The following is a 22,527-nucleotide window of genomic DNA, read 5'->3' as shown; positions in this document are numbered from 1 at the left end:
CCCACCCCGCTATTTTATTTTTACTTTGAGACAGAGTTTTGCTAGGTTGTTGAGAGTCTCAATACTTGCTCAGGCAGTCCTTGAACCTTGATCCTCTTGCCTTAGCCTCCCAAGTACTGGGCCTACAGGCACGTGCCTCCATTCCTGGCTTTTTTTTTCCTTCTTAGTATTAGGAATTGAATCCAGGGGTATTATTCAACCTCCGATCTACACCCCTAGCCCTCTTTTATTTTGAAACAGAGTGTTTCTAGGTTGCTGAGGGTCTTGGTAAGTTGAGACTAGTCTTGAACCTGCAATTCTCCTGTCTCATTCTCCCACGTATTTTTTTTTTTTTTTTTTTTTTTTTTTTTTTTTTTTGCGGGTCTGGGGATGGAACCCAGGGGCATTTGACCTCCGAGCTACAGCCCCTGCCCTATTTTTTATTCTTTATTTTGAAACCGGGTCTCACTGAGTTGCAGAGGCCTCACTAAGTAGCTGAGGCTGTCCGCGAACCACGATCCTCCAGATCTCAGCCTCCCGAATGCTGGGATTACAAGCGTGAGCCACCACGCCCGGCTTCCCACGTACTTATCCTGGTGGGCCCCAAGCTTAAAGGATTTGACTCCTAGTGACAAAGGGGAGCCGGAAAACAAACCACACAGGTTTGGCCAAGGGAGCAGAGTCCAAGGGCTGGAGGCCGGGTCAGCAGCCATGAAGTGGGAGACAGGCAGGACCTGGGGATTGGAGCAGAGCCTGGGGCCTCAAGGCCAAGGCTAACTAACTGTAAAACCACAGCATGGTCTGAGCAGGTAGCACAGGGGCAAAGTTTATTGTCTGACAGCTCACCCTGCCATAAAAGCAGCTTTGCCAAGGATGGAAAGCCCGTTGCAGTCCAGAGGGAAGGAGTGGGGTGGGCTGGGTTTGGGGAAAGAATAGTTGAGTAGGGTGCCCAGAATCCAAGGCCAGTGTACTATCCCTGCTAGCACTTATTAAGAGTTAACCGAGTTAATTAAGATTCTTACTTGTGAGTAAAAATCAAGCTAGCCGGGCGTGGTGGCACAGGCTTGCAATCCCAGCATTCAGGAGGCAGAAGGAGGATCTTGATTCATGAACAGCCTTAGCTACTTAGTGAGGCCCTTTGCAACTCAGTGAGACCCTGTTTCAAAGTAAAAAAATAAAAAATAGGGCTGGGGGTGTAGCTTGAAGGTAGAATGCCCCTGGGTTCCATCCCCAGTACTGAAAAAAAAAAAATTTTTTTTTTTTTTTTTTGGTGAGGGGATGGAACCCAGGGGCATTCTACCTCCAAACTACATCTCTAACCCTACTTAATTCTTTATTTTGAAACACAGTCTCACTAAGTTGCAAAGGCCCTCACTAAATAGCTGAGGTTGGCAGCAAACCTGTGATCCTCCTATCTCAGCCTCCCAAGTACAGGGATTACAAGTGTGCGCCACCACGCCCGGCTGAAATCAAGCCAGATGAATTTTTAAAAGGGGAGCAAGCATGGGGGACACAGGCTTGTCTCTTGAATCCCAGGGCAGGAGGCAGCTGGCCTCGGGCAGGGCCCAGGTGGGGGACTCCAGGTGGCTAGGATTCTCCAGCAGCTCTTAGGTTTTCTCTGGGTATTTGCCTCCTTACAGAGGGTATCCTCCTCCTCAGCCAACTGGCTTTCCTAATACACAGCTGGGGAGGCAAGGAGAAGAGGGCACCGGGGTTCCTGTATTCCCAACCTCAGGGAGAAACTAAAACTAGGTCCACTCTGATTTCTTTGGAAAGCAAAGCCCCGCATAGGCCAGGGTATTCCGGTCCAGTCAGCCACAGCAAGGGGAAAGGGGGGCCATACCCAGAGTCACGACTACCGCAGCTCTTCATTCTGACTCGGAGGAGGAAGAGAGGTCTCGGGGTATGTGTAAATATGAATCCAGGTTGGTTTGGCTTTCGAAGCTAAGTGCGCCCCTGGGGAGGTAGGCATTCTACCTCCAAACTATACCCTATCCCTATGTATTTAATTCTTTATTTTGAAATAAGGTCTCACTAAGTTGTAGAGGGCCTCACTAAGTAGCTGAGGCTGTCCGCAAACTTTGATCCTCCTGGGTCAGCCTCCCAAGTGCTGGGATTACAAGTGTGCACCACCACGCCTGGCTCACCAAGCCCTTTAAGGGACACAGAGACACAAACAAAAAAGCAAAGTTTCATATGAAAATAGAAGTTTAATTTGCCAAGAGAACCTCACAGCAACCCCTACACGCCCTGTACCTAATTTTCTTAGGCCTGGGCAAGCACGGCCCCTGGCTCTTCTTCCTCCTCTGCAGATGGAAGGTGCTGAGCAGGGAGGACAGAACAGAATGAGGCGAGACCCTGCTCAGAGGTGGGCAGGGGGCTGGGCCGGGTCCTTTCGGCCCTTGCCAGCGATGGGCCGGCCTCGCTCCTCCCAGATGGTAAGGCCATCGCAAGAGCAGATCTGCTTGGGGTTCTGGAAAAGGCCAGCAGAGCGGGCGATGATGCCACAGGCCAACCTGGGGAAGGATGTGTAGTCAGCACTGGCCTCGGGCACCGCTCCCCGGGTTCCATGTGCACCACTGGCAGGGCACAGCCGCCTGCTGGGGCAGCACTACCCACCTTTCCCCGGAATTTCCCGTGATCTTGGATAAGGGATGGCCACCTCGGCCCAAGTCATCTTCTCCCTCGTCGACAACCAGGCTGCGGCCAATCACATCCCACACCTTGGAGGGGAGACAGCAGCCTCAGACCCACTGTACTGATAGGAGGAGCCCCGCCTTCTTCCCACCTTACCTTCAGCAGCTCATCCTCTATCCGGAAAATGGCTCGGCCGTCAGCACCAGCATGGACATTGCCCAGGTCTCCATGGTGCTGGAAAGAGACCGAGTGGGGAAGAAAGGCACATGGGGCCACACTGCTATCTTCTGGCTTCTCAGCAGCTGATTTCCCTTCCCACTTCCCTAAACTACCAATTTCTTCCTGCAGGTAGAGTCTGGTAGGATCAAGGGATGGTCTGGGACCTCAGAAGGCAATTGGACACTCCCTCCCTAGAACTAAAATTCTGGGCAAAATGCCAGCACGCTGAATGTGCCAGCATCCCCTTCTCGCATGGTCATCCCGCTGGACCAGACTGCTTTGCCAGCTTCCTTAGCCAAGTTCCAGCTTCTTTCCAAGGCCAGCTCTCCAGCCTCCTGCTGGCTCTGGGAGCCCTTGGCAGGCTTCAGTTCCCTTAGGCCTGAGTTGGCCACACTTGGCTTCTCTGACCATAGTGGCAGCCAGCATGTCTTCCCTGACTTCCAGCCTCAAAGAATAGGGAGAAGAAACACACAAGGGAAAGTGCCTAGCCTGACTCCCAAAGCTGGCTCCACCCACCCTCCCCCTTGAAATTACCAAAAGGTACCCGGGCATGGTGGCGCACACTTGTAATTCCAGCATTCGGGAGGCTGAGACTGGAGGATCGTGGTTCACGGATAGCCTCAGCTATTTAGTGAGGCCTTCCACAACTTAGTGAGACCCTGCAAATAAAGAATAGCCGGGCTGGTGGAGCACGCTTGTAATCCCTGCGCTTGGGAAGCGGAAACAGGCGGATCGTGCTGGTTCGGAGCCAGCCTCGCTGGCTTAAGAGCCCCTGTTTCCAAATAAAAAAAAATATATAAAAAATAGGTCTGGGAGTGTAGCCTGGAGGTAGAAGGGCTTCCAGGAACCCCAGTACCACCAAAAAAAAAAAATAATAAAGAAAGAAAGAATAAAAAATAGGGCAGGGGGTATAGCTCAGATGCCTTTGGGTTCCATCCCCAGACCCTCAAAAAAAAAAAAAAATTACTAAACAGTGTCAAAACACAGCTGGCATGGCGGCACACGCCTGTAATCCTAGTCCTTTGGAAGCTGAGATGGGAGGATCACAGGTTCAAGGACAGCCTCAGCAACACAGGGAGACTCAGCAATCTATTGAGACCCTGCTTCAAATAAAAAGCTAGGTGTGTCGGTAAGCCCAGTACTTGGGAGGCTGAGACAGGAGGACCACAGGTTCAAGACCAGGCTCAGCAACTCAGCAAGGCCCTCAGCAATTTAGGGAGACCCTGTTTCAAAATAAAAAAGAAAATAGGGCTGGGGGCTAACTCAGAGGTACAACATCTCTGGCTCAATCCAATAAATGAATATTTATTCATTTATTTATGTATTTACAAATAAATATGTAAGTAAATATGTAAATAAATGAATAAATAAATAAATAAGCCAGGCATGGTGGCACACACTTGTAATCCCAGTACCTGAGAGGCTGAGACAGGAGGATCACAGGTTTAAAGCCAGCCTTGACAACTTAGTGAGACGCTATTTCCAAATAAATAAAATGAGGCTAGGGGTTTAGGTCAGATGTAAAATGCCTCTAGGTTCAATCGCCAGGAGCACACACATGCACACACGCACACACCATAACAGATCTACTGAGCACAGCTGGGTATGGCAGGGATACATGTGCTCCTCACCCTCAGAGACCCCAGACATAATTATAAACAAAGAATATGGAGAGTTTGGGGTGACAGGACCTTACTGGTAAGCCACAGAAACGTGTGCAAACATATCATCCACAACCTGACACATGGGCAAAATCAAGTGCCTGGGCCAGCGCAAACCCATCCGCAGGGCCGTGCTGCTCAACAAGGAAGCACTCGGGGCGAGGTGCGGCTGGAGCAACAAGAAGGGCGGGGGCTGCCTTGCCTTGCTGTCCAGAGGGACATCTGCAGCTGACACCGGGCACTTTTTGCTCTGCCACCCTGTGTGGGAGACTTTAATTGTAGAAAGGTCAGGTGGGGAGGTGCTGGGGCCATGAGGAGAGTCTTTGGGTCAGGGCTGGGGAGTAGGCTAGGCAATGGGGCTTAAGGACATGACCCTACCGGGGTCAGGGACAGGAAGCCTTTCCAGCCTTTGCTCTCAGCATGCAAGCAAGATGGAACTGGGCCAGACACGCCTTGAATGTCATACCAAGAAGCTGGGCACAGCCTGTACCCTCAGGCACGAGGGGCCAGGAAGGATTTTAGGCAGGAGTATGGCATGCTTTCACTATGCCTGGGAGCAATCCCTCTAGTGTCAGTGTGTGCAGAGGAAGCACTAGAGGGGTTGGGAGAGAAGGAAGCTTAGAGACCATTAGGAGGTAGATAGGGGAAACCAGGCTCCAGACAAATTCCCACTGAATTAAATTCTCTCTGAGCAAAACCATGACAGCCTTGGCTGCTGAGCTCTTGATTCCTCTTGTTTAGATATCAGGGCAATTTGGGTCCAGTCTCTTGGGGCAAAGACACAGGTCACAAGGCAGTCTCTTCAGAAGCACTTCTGCTGTGTCAGACCTGCAGGGCAGTCTTCTCCCCTGACTCTACCATTCGCCCTCGCCCTCTTCTCCTGCTGAGCACCTGCCCAACATCTTTCAAGTCTCAGGGACACAGACAGCCGGTAGACATCCTCGAATTCACACTCTGGGATTTACCAGCCTCCTTCCAGGTGTGGGCTGGACAAGTGGCATTTCCTAGATCAGGTTACAAGCAGAATGTGGCTTCAGTCTGGGACACTCTCACTCTCTCATGCAGAGGGAAGCCAGCTGCACCCTGGTGAGCTGCCCAGGGAGAGGCCCGTGTGCCAAAGGACTCATGCCTCTGGCCAACAGCCAGGAGAGCCCGCGGCCTGCCACACACAGCAACACGAGCAAGCTGGGAAGCAGGCCGCCTCCCCACATGGAGCCCTGCAGTGACTGGGGCCCCACTAGACCCTGAGCCAGACACACCCAGATTCTGGCCCCAGTCCAAGTGTGAGATAATCAATGTTTTTGTTTTATACCCTAATGTTGGAGTCATTTGATTTGAGGCAATAAATCACTAATACACTGTGTAACGTACCAGACAGAAATGCTTCTGGAGCATTCCAGGACAAGGAGTAAAAACTTTTGTTTTTCTTTTCTGTGGTACTAGGGAATTGAACAGTCAACCTCTGAGCTACATTACCAGCCCGTGTGTGTGTGTGTGTGTGTGTGTGTGTGTGTGTGTGTGTGCGCGCGCGCGCGCGCACGTGTGTGTGTGTATGTGTGTGTGTGTTGCTGGGGATTGAACCAGGAGCATTCTACTTCCAAGCTACACCCTCAGGACTATTTTTTTTTTTATGGTGGTACTGGGGGATGGAACCCAGAGGCTTTCTACCTCCAGGCTATACTCCCAGACCTATTTTATATTTTATTTGGAAACAGGGCCTCACTAAGTAGCTGAGAGCTTCACTAAGTAGCTGAGGCTGGCTTCGAACCTATGTGATCCTCTTGTCTCGGCCTCCCAAGTGAGGGGATTACAAGCGTGCACCACCACGCCTGGCTTCAGGACTATTTATTTATTTATTTATTTATTTTTTGTGGGTCTGGGATGGGACCCAGAGGCATTTGACCTCCGAGCTACAACCTCTGCCCAATTTTTTATTCTTTATTTTGAAACCGGATCTCACTGAGTTGCGAAGGACCTCACTAAGTAGCTGGGGTTGTCCGCGAACCGCGATCCTCCGGCGTCAGCCTCCCAAATGCTAGGATTACAAGCGTGCGCCACCACGCCCGGCAGGACTATTTTTTTATTTGGAAATGGATGCTCAATAAATTGCTGAGAACTTTGATAAATTGCTGAGGTTAGCTTCAAATCTGAGATCTTCCTGTCTCAGTCTCTCAAGCACTGGGATTACAGGCATATGATACTAATCCCAGCTAAACGATGCAAGGGTGTGTGTGTGTGTGTGTGTGTGTGTGTGTGTGTGTGTGTGTAGTACTGGGGATTAAAATAGGAGCATTCTAAACACCTCTGAAGCCAGACATAGTGGCGCATGCTTATAATCCCAGTATTTTGGAGGCTGAGACAGGAGGATCACAGGTTCACAGCCAGCCTCAGCTACTTAGTGAGGTTCTCTGCAATTTAGAGAGATCTTGTTTCAAAATAAAGAATAAAAAATAGGGCTAGGGGTGTAGTTCGGAGGTTGATACTCCTGGGTTCAATCCCCAGTACTGCCAAAAAAAAAAAAAAAAAAAAAAAAAGCTAAACACCTTCAAGCTACACCTCTAGCCTATTTTGTTTTTTATTTTGAAATGGGATCTCCCTAGGTTGTTGAGGGTCTTTCTAAATGAACTGCTAAGGCTGACCTCAAATCTGTGATTCTCCTGTTTCAGCCTCCCAAGTTCTGGGATTAAAGGTGTGTACCACCAAGCCCAGTTTAAAAAAAAAAATCCAAACTTCTAAATGCATAAGTTTGGGGTTTTTTTAGCCAGTACAATGGCACATGTCTGTAATCCCAGTACTGGGTAAACTGAGACAGGAGAATAGCGAGTTCAAGGCCAGCCTCAGTAACTTAGTAAGATTCTATCTCAAAATAAAAAATGAAGCCAGGCATGGTGGTGCACACTTGTAATCCCAGCATTCAGGAGGCTGAGACCAAAGGATGGCGGTTCGCGGGCAGCCTCAGCTACTTAGTGAGGTCCTTTGCAACTCAGTGAGACCCTGTTTTAAAATAAAAAGAATAAGCCAGGCGTGGTGGCGCACGCTTGTAATCCCAGCATTTGGCAGGCTGAGACCCGAGGACCGCAGTTCACAGACAGCCTCAGCTACTTAGTAAGGCCCTTTGCAACTCAGTAAGACCCGGTGTCAAAATAAATAATAAAAAATAGGGCAGGGGGTATAGCTCGGAGGTCGAATGCCTCTGGGTTCCATCCCCAGACCTGCAAGTAAATAAATTAATAAATAAAAAGAATTAGTTCAAAGGTAGAATACCCCTGGGTTCTATCCCCAGTACCTCAAAATAAATAAATAAATAAATAAATAAATAAAAGAAGAGGAGGAGGAGGAGGAGGAGGAGGAGGAAGAGGAGGAGGAAATCAATCTATTCAGCCAGGCATGTGCCTGTAGTCCCAGCTACTTGGGAGGCTGAGGCAGGAGGATTAGTTAAGCCCATGAGCTCAAGACCAGCCTGGGTAACATAGAGACCCCATTTCAGTCAGTCAATCTCTATTTATTTATTTATTTATTTATTTATTTATTTAATTAGTGGTACTGGGGATGGAACCCAGGGACATTCTACCTAAAATTAACACCCCCAGCCCTGTTTTTTTATTCTTTTTTTTTTTTTTTTTTTTTTTTTTTGCAGTACTGGGGATGGAGCCCAGGGGCATTCTATCTCTGAGCTGAGCTATATTACCAGTCCTATTTTTTATTCTTTATTTTGAAACAAGGTCTCACTAAGTTGCAGAGGACCTCACTAAGTAGCTGAGGCTGTCCACAAACTGCGATCCTCCTGTCTCAGCCTCCCGAATGCTGGGATTACAAGCGTGCGCCACCACGCCCGGCTCATTTTGTTTTTATTCTTTATTTTGAATCAGGGTCTCACTGAGTTGCAGAGGACCTCACTAAGTAGCTGAGGCTGTCCTCAAACTGTGATCCTCCTGTCTCAACCTCCGAAATGCTGGGATTATAGGCATACGCCACCACGCCTGGCTCAATCTCCTTTATTAATATAAAATGAGGTTTTGATTTGCTGAAAAATAATAGTAAAGAAGGGCCAAGGATATAGATGAAATACGACTTACCATGAATTAGTAACTTGAAGCTAGATGATAAGGACACAGGAGTTCTTGAAACTTGTTCCTACACTTTGGAATATGCGGAAAGTTCCACAGCAGATTTTTTTTTTTTTTTTTCGGGACTGGGGATGGAACCCAGGGGCATCCGACCTCTGAGCTACACCCCTTGTCCTATTTTTTATTCTTTATTTTGAAACCAGGTCTCACTGAGTTACAGAAGGCCTCACGAAGTAGCTAAGGCTGTCCGCAAACCGCGATCCTCAGGTCTCAGCCCCCCAAATGCTGGGATTACAAGAATGCGCCACCACGCCCGGCCACAACAGATTTTAAAAAATAAAAAATGGCCATCTCAGCAAGTAGTGAGACGCTCATCAACCTACTGAGACCCCGTTCCCAAATAAAATAGGGCTGGGGGTGTAGCTCAGAGGTAGAATGCCCTTGGGTTCCACCCCAAGTATCACAGAAAAATAAAATAAAATAAAATAAGACCAGGCATAGTGGCGCCCACTTGTAATCCTAGCATTCGGGAGGCTGAGACAGGAGGATCGCGATTCACAACCAGCCTCAGCTACTTAGTGAGGCCCTTTGCAACTCAGTGATATCTTGTTTCAAAATAAAGAATAAAAAATAGGGGTGGAAGCCAGGCGTGGTAGTACATGCCTGTAATCCCAGCATTCAGGAAGCTGAGACAGGATAGCTGTTCAAGGACAGCCTCAGCTACTTAGTGAGGCCTTTGCAATTCAGTGAGACCCTGTTTCTAAATAAAGAATAGGCCAGGGGTGGTGGCACATGCTTGTAATTCCCTCGCTTGGGAGGCTGAGACAGGAGGATCGCACATGCTCAAAGCCAGCCTCAGGTACTTAGTAAGGCTCTCAGCAACTTAGGGAGACCCTGTTTCCAAATAAAATAAAATATAGGTCTGGGAGTGTACCCCAGAGGTAGAAAGCCCCTGGGTTCCACCCCCAGTACCACCAAAAAAAAAAAAAAAACTGGGCTGGTGATGTAGCTTGGATAGAATGCCCCTGGGTTCCATCCCTAGTACTAAAAAAAAAAAAGTAAATAAAAATAAAAATAAAACAAAAAATAGATATAAAAAACAAAAAATAGATATAAAAAATAAAAAACAGGGGCAAGCATATTGGCACAGGCCTGTTATTCCAATATTTGGGAGGATGAGACAAGAGGATCACAGGTTCAAGGACAGTCTCAGCAACTTAGCAAGACTCTCAACAACCTAGGGAGACCCAGTTTCAAGCAAAAAAAAATAAAGGCTGGGGGTATAGCTCAGAGGTAAAAGGCCACTGGGTCCAATCCCCAGTACCATAAAAACAAATAAAAAACTAAATGTATCTAAAAGGGAAAATAAGTCAGTGTGTGTGTGTGTGTGTGTGTGTGTGTGTGTGTGTGTGTGTGTTGCTAGGGATTGAACTTAGGGTATTTACCTCTGAACTACATCTCCAGCCTGATTTTATTTTATTTTATATTATTTTGAAACAAGGTCTTGCTAAATTGCTGAGGCTGGTCTCAAACCTGCAATCCTCCTGTCTCAGTCTCCCAAGTACTGGGATTACAAGCGTGTGCCACCATACCCAGCTGAAATGAGCCAATTTAAATTAAACAATTAGCCGGGCGTGGTGGCGCACGCTTGTAATCCCAGCATTCGGGAGGCTGAGACCTGGAGGATCGCGGTTCGCGGACAGCCTCAGCTACTTAGTGAGGCCCTCTGCAACTCAGTGAGACCCGGTTTCAAAATAAAGAATAAAAAATAGGGCAGGGGGTGTAGCTCGGAGGTCGAATGCCCCTGGGTTCCACCCCCGACCCGCAAAAAAAAAAATAAATAAATAAATAAATAAATTAAACAATTAAATAAGTAATAGTAGAAGCTGTACTCAAGTAAAGTAATAATCATTAAGGTGGTGTGTGACATCCCAACGATGGAGAAATAATTCTCTGGTGAAAAATGGGACTCCAGAATGGGGATCCTAGCATCAGGATCCTAGCATCTTTCTAGTAAAAACTTCAGCATCTGTACTCTCACATTCTCTAGAAGACGTTGTCCCACTGGCCCCACCCTCAGCCTGGGGCAGGTGCTCCTGCAAGGATTATTTCACTGTACAACAACCACCCCTTTCCATAACCTCCCCCACTAGACTGTGAACTCCCTAGCAGGCACTGGGCTGTGTAGTGTTCTATCCCCAGGGCCTTCATCAGAGAAAGTGTCAATAAAGGTTCCTAAACTAAACAAAATCAAGTGAAGTGAGCCAGATGTGGTGGTACATGCCTGTAATCCTAGTATGTGGGAGACTGAGACAGAAGGAGCTCAGGTTTGAAGCCAGCCTCCCAGCAACTCAGCAAGATCCTGTTCCCCAATAAAAAAATAAAATAGGGCAGGGGATGTAGCTGAGAGATAGAATGCCCCTGGGTTCAAGCCCCAGAACCAAAACATAAAATCAAGTGAGAGGAAAAGACCATGCCACGCTTCAAGGGCCCAAGAGCTGCCTGCCCAGCCTCTGATACCTGGGGTTCTCTATACATCCAAGCCCAGCCCGGACTGACACTTACCCGGTCAGAGTCCTGGGGGCCCCCATGAGACATTCCATCAGGGTTAAAGTGGTCCCCACAGCTAAGGAGGAAAGGTAGCAGGTGTGTAGCAAAGCAGCAGCTCACAGGCCAGTTGGTCCACCCTTTAGCCTATCGACATTTGTTTCATTCATTCACTCAACAAACAGGCCTATTCTGGGCCAGGCTTTGGGCAGATGGCACCGAAAGAATGGACACGGTTCTGCTCTCCATAAGCTTCTGATCCAGGAGAGACTCAAATGAAGGGACAGCTAATTAGATCACAGCAGAACAAACACTCTGCCATGAGACCCCTCTTTTCCGGGGTGAGGAGTCACCCTCCAGCAGGAGCTCAGAGGTGGATCCTGATTAGAATCCTAACTCTCTTACATCCTCTGGGGCCTTTCATAAGTCATTTGACCTCTTCAAGCCTCAGTTTCCTCATCTGTAAGCTGTGCCTCCCAGGGTACTTGTGAGGATCAGGCATGAGAAGTACGTAGCTGAGGATGCTATCAGGGATGTTAGGGGATCCTTACCTGCTGCAGTTCTTTGTGAGGTCCCCGTACTGATGGACGTGGAGTCCGTGCAGCCCAGGCTCCAGGCCGTCGATGGTTCCCTCAATGAGGCAGCGCTCAGGGGTCAGCTGTAGGAAGCGCACCACTCCCTGCACGGTGCCAGGGCCCCCCAGAATGGCCACTGCTGCCCCCAGATTCTCTGCAAGGTACAGGACAGTCAGGCTGCCTTGCCACCTCAGCCTGCCCCGCCTCTTCATCAGCTCCGGGAAGGCAGGGAACCTTACATAACTTCCACACAATCCCCAAAGGCTCTCTGATCCAGATGTGTGCCATCTCTAGACCATGCCCCAAGGAATAGGCCATACTCACGCATCTGGTTGCTGCCCATGCCCTTGAGTACGGCCTGCCGCCCAGTGCCTTCCAGGAGCGCCTGCACCTCCTGGCTAGGCAGAGTGGTCTGCACCAAAACCATCTGGTTCTCCAACTGCACCTCCACATCCTGAATACCTGAGAGGGCAGAGGGCAGCAGAGAAAAGAGAGCCAGACGGACAGCAGTTCCCCACCCCCAGCCCATAACCTTCCCACGGCCAGAGGTCAGCTTGGAAGCTTCCCTCTAACCATCCAACTGTGTGACCCTGAGGAGACTGTGTGTGTGTGTGTGTGTGTGTGTGTGTGTGTGTGTGTGTGTGTGTGTTCCCACACACACATGCAGGGCGTGCACAGGGGCCATCCTAGGAACTGAACCTAGGGGCATTCTACCTCCCAACTACACACCCAGCGCGCTTGTGTATTTTTATTTAATTTCGTTTTTCTTTTCTTTTTTCTTTCTTTCTTTTTTTTTTTTGCAGTACTGGGGAAGGAACCCAGGAGCATTGTACCTCTGAGCTACACCCCCAGCCCTATTTTTTATTCTTTATTTTGAAACAGGGTCTCAACAAGTTGCAAAGGGCCTCAATAAGTAGCTGAGGCTGTCTGCAAACCAGTGATCCTCCTGTCTCAGCCTCCCGAATGCTGGAATTACAGGTCTGGGCCACCACGTCTAACTCTGAGGAAGCTTTTTAAGAGTCTTCATTATGTACTAAGCATAATTTTGAAACACAGAAAAATTATTTTTAAAAAGATTTTATAGCCGGGCATGGTGGCGCACGCTTGTAATCCCTGCACTTGGGAGGCGGAGACAGGAGGATCGCGCCGGCTTAAGAGACCCTGTTTCCAAATAAAAATAGGTCTGGGAGTGTAGCCGGAGGTAGAAGGGGTTCCAGGAACCCCAGTACCACCAAAAAAAAAAAAAAAAAAAGATTTTATAGCCAGGTGTGGTGGCGCATGCTTGTAATCCCAGTACTTGGGAGGCTGAGAGAGAAGGATTGCAGGTTGGTCGACAACTTGGTGAGGCCCTCTGCAACTTAGTGAGACCCTAATTCCAAGTAAAAAATAAAATCGGGCTAGGGGTTTAGCTTAGAGGTAGATTGCCTCTGGGTTCAGCCTTAGTGCCGTACACAAAAAATGTTTTTATAGTTGGGCGTGGTGGCGCACGCTTGAAATCCCAGCATTCAGGCTGAGACCTGAGGATCACGGTTCAAGGACAGCCTCAGCTACTTAGTGAGGCCCTCTGCAACTTAGGGAGACCTTGTTTCAAAATAAAGAATAAAAAATAGGGCAGAGGGTATAGCGCGGAGGTCAAATGCCCCTGGGTTCCATCCCCAGACCAGCAAATAAATAAATACCAAAAAAATCAACTATTAGAAGCTGGGTGTGGTGGCTCACGCTTGTAATTCCAGCTCTTGTGAGGCTTAGTATTGCACAGGTTCAAAGTCAGCCTCAGCTACTTAGTGAAGGCTCTCAGCAACTTAATGAGACCCTGTTTCCAAATAAAATATAAAAAATAGGTCTGAGAGTATAGCCCAGAAGTAGAAAAGCCCCTGGGTTACACCCCCAGTATCACTCACACACACACACACACACACACACACACACACACACACACACATCAACTATTAGAGCTGGGCATGGTGACACACACTTGTAATTCCAGTACTTGGGAGGCTGAGACAGGAGGATCATATGCTCAAAGCCAGCCTCAGCAATTTAGTGAGGCTCTCGGCAACCCTTGTTTAACAAGAGCCCCAAACAGGCTCTTGTTAGACCCTGTTTGCAAATAAAAACGAAAATATGTCTGGGGATGTAGCCGGAGGTAGAAGGCCCCTGGGTTCCATCCCCACTACCACAGGGGAAAAAAAAAAAAAAGGGGGAAAAAAGGACCATTAGCTGGGCAAGATGGCACACACCTGCAACCCTAGTACTTGGGAGGCTGAGACAGGAGGACTGACTGCAGGTTCAAAGTCAGCCTCAGCAAATTAAGAAGGCTCTCAAAAATTTAGTGAGACTGTTTCAAAAAAAAAAATAAAAACAGCCAGGCCTGGTAGCACACACCTGCAGTCCCAGTACTTGGGAGGCTGACACAGGAGAATCACAGGTTTGAGACCAGTCTTAGCAACTTAGCAAGACACTATTTCAACATAAAAAATAAAAAAGGCTATTGGTATAGCCCAGAGATAAAACATCCCTGGGTCCAATCCCCAGTACTCACCCCCAAAATAGGGTTGGGTGTGTACCTCAGAGGTAGAAGGCCCCTGAGTTCAATCACCAATTACATACACACTTACACACACACACACACACACACACACACACACACACTATTTTAGTGATCACCATTTCAAAATTAAAAGGACTAGGAGTGTAGCTCAGTGGAAGAATGCTCCTGGATTCAACTCCCAGTACCAAAAAAAAAAAAAAAAAAATCAGAAAGATGCCTATCCATAGTATTATTTGTGATAGCTGAAAGGTGAAAACAGTTCAAATGACTATCAATGACTATCACCTGATGAATGGGTAAACAAAAAGTTGCATCTGTACACTAGGATAAAAAGTCCATGTCAGTCATAAAAAGGAATGAAGTACAGCTGGATGTGGTGGTGCACACCTGTCATCCCAGTACTTGAGAGACTGAGACATGAGGATTGCAGGTTCGAAGCCAGCCTCAGCCACTTAGCAAGACCGTTTCAAACAAAAGGCTATGGGTGTAGCTCAGAGGTAGAAGTGGTGAAGAGGGCACTTGAACCCAAACAGATTTGACTCCAGAGTGCCTCCACCTAACCCACGCACAGTGGCAGAAAGTATAGGCCCACCATGTCCCGGCTTCAGAATCCATCTCAGGAATTTCCCTCTCAGAACTGCTCCCCCCAAGAAGTGTAGTGCAAATGGCAACTGGGAAGTGCCTGTGCTCATCTTTACCTTCTCCCTAAAAGCCTCGTGGTGTTTGGTCCCACCGGCTGAACGACTAGAGGAACATTTAACAGAATCAAAGGAAGCCAAGTTCTCAGCGCCGTGCCAGTGCCACTGCCTTGCAGATCTTCCTGCTTGTGCTGGGTCACCTCCAGACCCGCTGGCCTTTTAAGAGCCAGGAGCCATGTAGCATGGGCCACGGCGACAGTTTCCTTTGTCATGATTGTGCTGTTTCCCAAGCAAGAAATGGCTGTGTTCGTGGGAACTTCCTTTGCAGGAGGAGATCTGTACCCTATCTAGGCTCTGCCTCTGGGTCTCTGTAACTTTTTTTTTTTTTTAATTGGGGATCGAACATTCTACCTGTGAGCTGCCCTCAGCTCTTTATTCTTTAATTTGAAACTGCGTTTCACTAAATTGCTGAGACTGACTTTTGACCTGCGATCAAAAGTCCTGGTGTATGTTACAGGCATACGCCACCAGCCCCCTCTAGAGTCTCCGTAACTCTTGAGAAAATATTCCTTGCACTCTTTCACCTATTAGTTTCTGCGCTTTTAACTTGGGAGTAGAGCTGGACTGGAGAGGCTGACCTGACTCTTCCCAGAGGCCTCAAGGCTGTCTGCAGAAAGGTTTACCCTGCTCTTACCTGTCACCCCTTCCAGGGACTTGCGCACTGCGTCCACGCAGCTCTGACAGGTCATCCGCACAGCGAACTCCAGCTGCGAGAGCGGTAGGGGCCGGCTGATGAGGACTGGGGATGTGTCGTGCCGTGACCGTGTTTCACCACCTTTTCTAAGGCCACTCCGAGGTGTAAGGACAAGCCTCATACGACCGTTTTCATGCCCCTCAAGATCTCACGATCATCTTAAAACCGTTCTACTAACCCTCACACCAGGTGGTCCCAGGCCCCGTCCCTTCCCCGTTTCCCAAGATGATAACCCCACCAGGGGCCGAGGCTGTGCCCGGCAAGGCTCCGCACGAAGCCTCCGCTCTCACCGTGCACTGGGTCCCGCCGTCCCCCGAGTCCGAAGCCATAACGGACCTAATCACCAGCTGGCGGGGCGCAAGCGCTCTGGCCCAGAGGCGGAGCCGCGCGGCTGCTCGGGGGCGGGTCCGGAAGCCACCTTCGGCCCGCCTCCGGAAGCCACCTTCGGCCCGCCTCCGGAAGCCACCCTTCGGCCCGCCTCCTGACGCATGCGCTTGCCAGGCCCTGGACCGCCCTCCGCGGGGCGGCGGGCACCGGCCACGCAGGCGCACTCGGGCTGTCGGGTCCGGGTTGCCTTAGTAACTGTTTGGCGTCCTCTGCTAGGGTCCGGGGCGCCAAGTGAGCTAAGATGGAGCCCAGGAAGCCCGAGCCTGCGTTCCAGCGGTTTTATCACCAGTTGCTGAGTCCGCTGTCGCTCTTCCCCCGAAAGGCGCCGGCCCCAGAGCCTCCGAAGCGCCGCCCGAAAGAGGTCTCGAACCTGCAGACGCTGCCGCTAGCCAAGCTAAAGGTGGCGTCGCTGTGCCGCCAGGTGTCCAAGCTGCTGGCCAAGCTCGGACTGGCATCGTGGGTGCCTCCAGAGGGCCGAGTCCGTCTCACTGAGGTCATCCTGGATGAGCTAAAGTGCAGCTGGCAGGAGCCTCCTGCTGAACCGAGTCTGAGCTACGAGAACAACCTGAAGCTGCGGAAGCGGCTGGAGGCCTACGTGCTGCTCAGCTGCGAGCAGCTCTTCTTACGCTACCTGCACCTGCTGGTGACCATGCCGACCTCCAGGAAGGTCTTCACTGAATCCGCCACCCTCTCCCGATTGGCTGCTAGCCTTGCCAGGGACTGTACGGTCTTCCTTACCAGTCCCGATGTCTACCGTTGCCTGCTGGCGGATTTCCAAGCCCTTCTGAAGGCAGAGCAGGCCCATAGCAGCGTGGACAAGCGGCGCCCGGCCTGCCCCGCTGGGACTTTCAAGCTCTGCCCCATCCCCTGGCCTCACAGCACTGGCTTCGCCCAGGTGCCCTGCTCCAGCCTCAGCCTGAACTACCTCATCCAACTCAGCCGCCCTGCAGAGCTTTTCAGTGAGCCCGAACTGGATCCGGTGAAGGAACTGAAGTCCATCCCCCAGCTGAAGAGTAAAAAGCCCCTCCGCTGGCCGCCCGCCATTAGAAAGGAGCGAGAGACGGACTTCACTTCCTCACAGATGGCGTCACAGCTCAGCCCCACCGCGATTCCCACCGACGAGACTCCTCCCTACCCCACTTCATCTGTCTTCTCCCAGCTCCAGGGAGCCCAGTCCATGCCCTCTCTTCGCGAGGGCTGGAAGCTGGCCGATGAGCTGGGTCTTCCTGCACTCCCCCCGCGACCCTTAACCCCACAGATCGTGGCTGCAGAGAGCAAAACAGAGCTGACTGGGGATATGGTGGCTGAGGATCTGAAGCGGAAGGTGAAGAACATGAAGTTGGAGTGGTCTCGCCCCGCACCACTGGACTCGGGCCTGCCTCCACTCCTGGGGGTTGTGACCCGCCGCCTAGCTGCCGAGCATCACATGGAGGAGCTGCAGAAGATGTTAAAGAGCCTCCAGGAGGAAGAAGCCTCTTGGAAGCAGAGCCTCCAGCCCCCCAAGTCCCCTCCACTTCAGCCCCAGCCAGTGACCACTACCCTGAAGCTTAGAAATGAGGTTGTGGTCCAAACAGCTACTGTGCAGCTCTCTGAAAGAAACTTTTTGGACACTTTCCGGGTTGAGGAGGCCAAAGTCCTGTACAACCACCTGACTGGTGAACTGGACTCCAGAGTTATCGAAGAGATGGATGTCAATCGCCTCGTGGACAGCAGCACCAAAGAGATCTACGAGGAGCTGCTGAGCCGCATCTCTATTGACCACCTCTCTTTTGACCAAGGAGGGCTGGTTGAGCCCTCAGCAGATAAAGACTGGTCGGCCTTCCTGTCCTCGACCTTTCTATACCAAGAAAAGCAGTTCCAATTCGTCAACCCTAATCTGACCGGATGTTACTCCAAGAGAGCATATGATCTCCAGTCCAAATTGGACAAGATGCCCTCTCCTAGCTCACCACATACCTTCAAAAGCTGGGAGGCACGGACAAACAAGGCCTCGTGGATGAACCGGTGGCAAAACAGCCTGTCTGTGGATGACTACTTCAAGTATCTCACCACCCAGGAGACAGATTTTCTCCACATCATCTTCCAAATGTATGAAGAAGAGGCGCCCGTGGAGACAGCAGTCCTTGTCAAAGAGTCCCTACAGATCCAGCACCCCCCGCCCTTGCTAGAAGATGAGGAGCCAGACTTTGTACCCGGGGAGTGGGATTGGAACACGGTGCTGGAGCATAGGATACGAAGTGGAAAGACCCAGGTCATGAACCTGCAGAAGCGTCTGGAACGACTGTGGTCCATGCTTGAGGTCCCCAGCAAGGACCGGCTGGACATGACCATCAAGTACAGCTCCAATGCTCGTATAAGGCAGCTGCCCTTGTTGGTGAAAGCCTGGGAGAGGGCCCTGAAGCCCATTCAACAGCGAGAGGTATTGCTGGGGAGACTGGAGTGCTTTGAGAGACAAGCCTCTGACCCTAATCGCTTCTTCCAGAAGACCAAATTGGGCCCGAGTCACCTTCTGGAGGAGAGTCAGTTCCGCTGCCATCTCCACAAGAAGCTCAGTGAAATGGAGCCTTCTTTAACTTTCCTCCTGAAGGAGATTGAGTCAATCTTTGGTGAACCAGTGACCTTCAAGGGGCGGCGCTACCTGGACAAGATGGAGCGGGACAAAGTGGAGATGCTCTTCTGGCTCCAACAGCAGCGGCGTATTCGTCACCTGGTCAGGCCCCAGAAGGCCTCCCAGGTATCAGGCTTGTTCAGGAGGAACAGCAGCCAGCCTTTAAGAGTGCCTGGGAATACTCCCAATAGCCTTTAAGCAGGCCAGGTGCTCTCAAATCCCTCCCTCATCCCCAAACACCCAGCAGCTCCTCTGGACCTCTTGATGGCTTTGGAAGAAGAAATATGGGTATCTCTATCTGTAGATGCAGGGTTCAGGAACTCTGTGCTTCCAACCACACGGACTGAGATTAAGTCTGTGTTTTGACAATGAAGTTCTCATAAAAGAATAAAAGAATCCCCAAACCCAGTATTGTTATTTATGTCAACACCCTTGTACAATACGATTCACATTCCTCTCTGTCTCTCTGTCTCTCCCCCCCCCCCTTTGCAGTACTGGGGCTGGAACCCAGGGGCATTCTACCTCTGAGCTACATCCCTGGTCCTATTTTTTTATTCTTTATTTTATTTATTTTTGGTGGTACTATGGATGGAACTCAGGAGCATTCCACCTCCAAGAGACATCCCCAGCCCTATTTTTTTATTCCTTATTTTGAAACAGGGTCTCATCGAGTTGCAAAGGACCTCACTAAGTAGCTGAGGCTGTCTGCGAACCGCGATCCTCCAGTCTCAGCCTCCCGAATGCACCACTATGCCCGGCTCCAAGTCATATCTCTTATCAAAAACTAAGACTGTCTCTTGACGTTCATTGTCAGATAGAGACAAACCATGACTTCGGAATATTCCTGTCCTATAGCATCTCCCATCTCACAACATTAAATTGGATAGTTAGAGAGCAGATGTGGTAGAACACATCTGTAATCTCAGTACTTGGGAGGTGGAGGCAGGAGGATCACAGGTTTCCTCAGCAACTTAGTGGAACGCTGTTTCAAACTAAAAAGGGCTGGGAGGAGCCAAGCGTGGTGGTGCACACTTGTAATCCCAGCATTCAGGAGGCTGAGACAGGAGGATCGTGGTTCACAGACAGCCTCAGCTACTTAGGCCCTCTGCAACTCAGTGAGACCCTGTTTCTAGATAAAGAATAAAAAATAGGGATGGGGGTGTTGCTTGGAGGTAGAATGCCCCTCCTGGATTCCATCCCCAGTGCCACAAAAAAAAAAATTTAAAAGGACTGGGAGGGATGTAGCTCAGGGGTAGAATGGTCTTGGTTACCACAGAAGAAAAGAAAAAAAGGAAGAAAGGTAAGAAAAGAGGAGGAAGAAAGGAAAAGCCAGGCATGGTAGCCCACATTTGTTACCCTAGTACTTGGAGGGCTGAGATAGGAGATGGAGATGGCAGATTCTAAGCCAGCCTCAGCAATTTATTATTTGTATTCACTATTTATTTAAATTTTTAAAATTAATTTATTATTATTTTTATTTTTTTATTTTTGGTGGTACTGGGGTTCCTGGAAGCCCTTCTACCTCCGGGCTACACTCCCAGACCTATTTTTACATTTTTATTTGGAAACAGGGTCTCCTAAGCCAGTGTGCGCGGCTGGCTTCGAACCTGCGTGATCCTCCTGTCTCTGCCTCCCAAGGCGGGGATGACAAGCGTGCGCCACCATGCCCGGCTATTTATTTATTTATTTATTTATTTATTTATTTATTTATGGTACTAGTAATGGAACCCGGGGGCTTCCTACGTCTGGGCTACACTCCCAGACCTATTTTCTATTTTATTTGGAAACAGTGCTCCAGCATCTCATGCAGATCTTGAGAAAGCTCGGTCAGGGGACCCGCAAAGGCTTAGATCCCCATGATTGTATGTCTAGCATTTCCTTCTTCAAAAAATTATTTTAGGATTATTTGGATCAATATGTATAATTGGAATTTTATGTATAAGCATTATAACTAAAACTGATGGGCAGCGGCTTGTGAGAGACTCGGGCAGCAAAGATTTTTTTCCCCAAGGATAAAGTTTGGGCCAAAGATTAAGTTCAAATTGACCTTAGTTTGGGCCAATATATAAGATTAAGTTCAAGTTGGTCTTGCGAAGTGAACAAAGCATACTTTCTATAATTATTTAAATGTCTGGCACCCTGCCCTGAAGTCTGTAAAAAAATTTTCCTGTCCTTGGAGTTCCTGCTTTCATGGCTATGCCTTGCTTTTTTCTGCCCCCAATATATATATATATATATATATATATATATATATATATATATATATATACACACAAAAATTATAACAAATCCTGAATAAAATGGAAAAGCTTGAAGCTGGTCTTGTGTGACAGCATCTTCTCTCATTCGACCTCAACTCTCACCAACACATGAACCTCGACTCTTGCTAGGGCTGGACCCCGGCAAAACAGGGTCTCACTAAGTTGCTGAGAGCCTCACTAAGTAGCTGAGGCTGGCTTCGAACCTGTGAGATCCTCCTGTCTCAGCCTCCCAAGTGCTGGAATTACAAGCGTGCGCCACCAAGCCCCACAGGAAATAAACAATTTTAATTCAAAAGTTCTGAATACTTTTACAGGCTGGCCACTCCATAAGCCACTCTCCTCCCAGGTCTATCACTTCCAGATTCCTGGGACATCTGCCAATTTTTTTTCCTTTTGGTCCTGAGGATTGAATCAGAGGCATTCTATCTTCAAGGTACACCACAGTTATGTTTTTTGCTTTTATTTTGAAACAAGGTCTCACTAAGTTGCCTAGGAACTCACTAAATTGCAGAGGCTGGGCTGGAACCTGGGACCCTCCAAAATACTGGGATTACAGGCATGTGCCACTGCATCTGGCAAGGATAGTGGAACACCCCTGAGTCAAATCCCCAGTGCCACAAGAAAAGAAAAAAAAAAGAAGAGGAGGAGGACAAGGAGGAGGAGGAGGAGGAAAGTCTCACTAAATTTATGAGTCTAGCCTTAAACCTGTGATCCTCCTGTATGAACCTTCCAGGTACTGGGATTACAGGCATGTGCCACCACATCCAGCTTTCCTTTCTGCATATTTCTTTCATCTCTTCTACCTCAACAAGTGCTGAAAAATATAAAGTGTTCTTTTTTTTTTTTTTTTTTTTTTTTTTGGTGGTACTGGGGATCCTGGAAGCCCTTCTACCTCTGGGCTACACTCCCAGACCTTTTTTACATTTTTATTTGGAAATAGGGTCTCCTAAGCCAGCGCGCATGGCTGGCTTCGAACCTGCGGGATCCTCCTGTCTCTGCCTCCCAAGCGCGGGGATTACAAGCGTGCGCCACCACGCCCAGCTAAAGTGTTCTGAGGTAGGGAAAAGGGAAGAAGTGGTCCTACGACATGTAGGTGGAGACTGGACAGCTAAGATCCAGAGTCCTACAGAGCAGAGGAAATGACTTCAGTGAACAGTCAGTACAAAGGCCCTGAGGCAGGAAGCCACTTAGTGGCTTAGACAGAAGGGGGCACTGTGGCTGGGCCTAGGAAGGGGCAACAAGAGAAGCCTGAGATGAGTTGAGAAAGGAAGGCGGAGACCAGATCATGTCCACCCTTATATGCCACGTTTGGAGTGTGGATTGTATTCCTGTGTGGATCTGCCCTGGGTTGGGCTCCCCAGAAAGCTGACTGAGGTGGAGACTAGCAGGCAGGTTGCCAGGGCGGTCTCCCAGGATCAACACTGGGAACAGAAGAGAAGGAAGAAAGTCTGGGAGGGGAGAGGGGCCAAGAAATCTAAAGAGAGGGAGGCCTCCCCTCCCCAAACCCTGCAGGGAGTTCAGAAGCTGAGATGGCCCTTCAGACTTGTCCTGAGATACAGCTGCCTGGGGAAGGGATGTGGCTTTTCAGCCCAGCAAAGGAATCCCTAGCAGAGATTATTGAAGGCAGGAGAGGATGAGGGCAG

General features: G+C 49.4%; 2 protein-coding genes across 2 annotated transcripts; one reads left to right on the top strand and one right to left on the bottom strand.

Annotated features, from left to right (window-relative positions):
• Nucleotides 1-2,341: 2,341 nt before the first annotated feature.
• On the bottom strand, nt 2,342-15,957 carry CCS (copper chaperone for superoxide dismutase; the record flags this gene model as incomplete). Its single annotated transcript, XM_080718854.1, has 8 exons — nt 2,342-2,495; nt 2,599-2,702; nt 2,773-2,850; nt 11,129-11,189; nt 11,662-11,839; nt 12,010-12,147; nt 15,569-15,641; nt 15,919-15,957. The coding sequence occupies 8 exons, from the start codon at nt 15,955-15,957 to the stop codon at nt 2,342-2,344; spliced, it is 825 nt and encodes a 274-aa protein (XP_080574980.1).
• A 299-nt stretch (nt 15,958-16,256) lies between these two features.
• On the top strand, nt 16,257-18,821 carry CCDC87 (coiled-coil domain containing 87; the record flags this gene model as incomplete). The annotated part of the gene is made up of 1 exon (XM_080705802.1): nt 16,257-18,821. The coding sequence occupies one exon, from the start codon at nt 16,257-16,259 to the stop codon at nt 18,819-18,821; it is 2,565 nt and encodes an 854-aa protein (XP_080561928.1).
• Nucleotides 18,822-22,527: the final 3,706 nt, after the last annotated feature.

This window comes from Muscardinus avellanarius, assembly GCF_963383645.1.
Source record: "Muscardinus avellanarius genome assembly, chromosome: 1".
Lineage (NCBI taxonomy): Eukaryota > Metazoa > Chordata > Mammalia > Rodentia > Gliridae > Muscardinus > Muscardinus avellanarius.
Note: the sequence above shows the minus strand (reverse complement) of the source record. Positions and strands in the feature narration are given on the sequence as shown.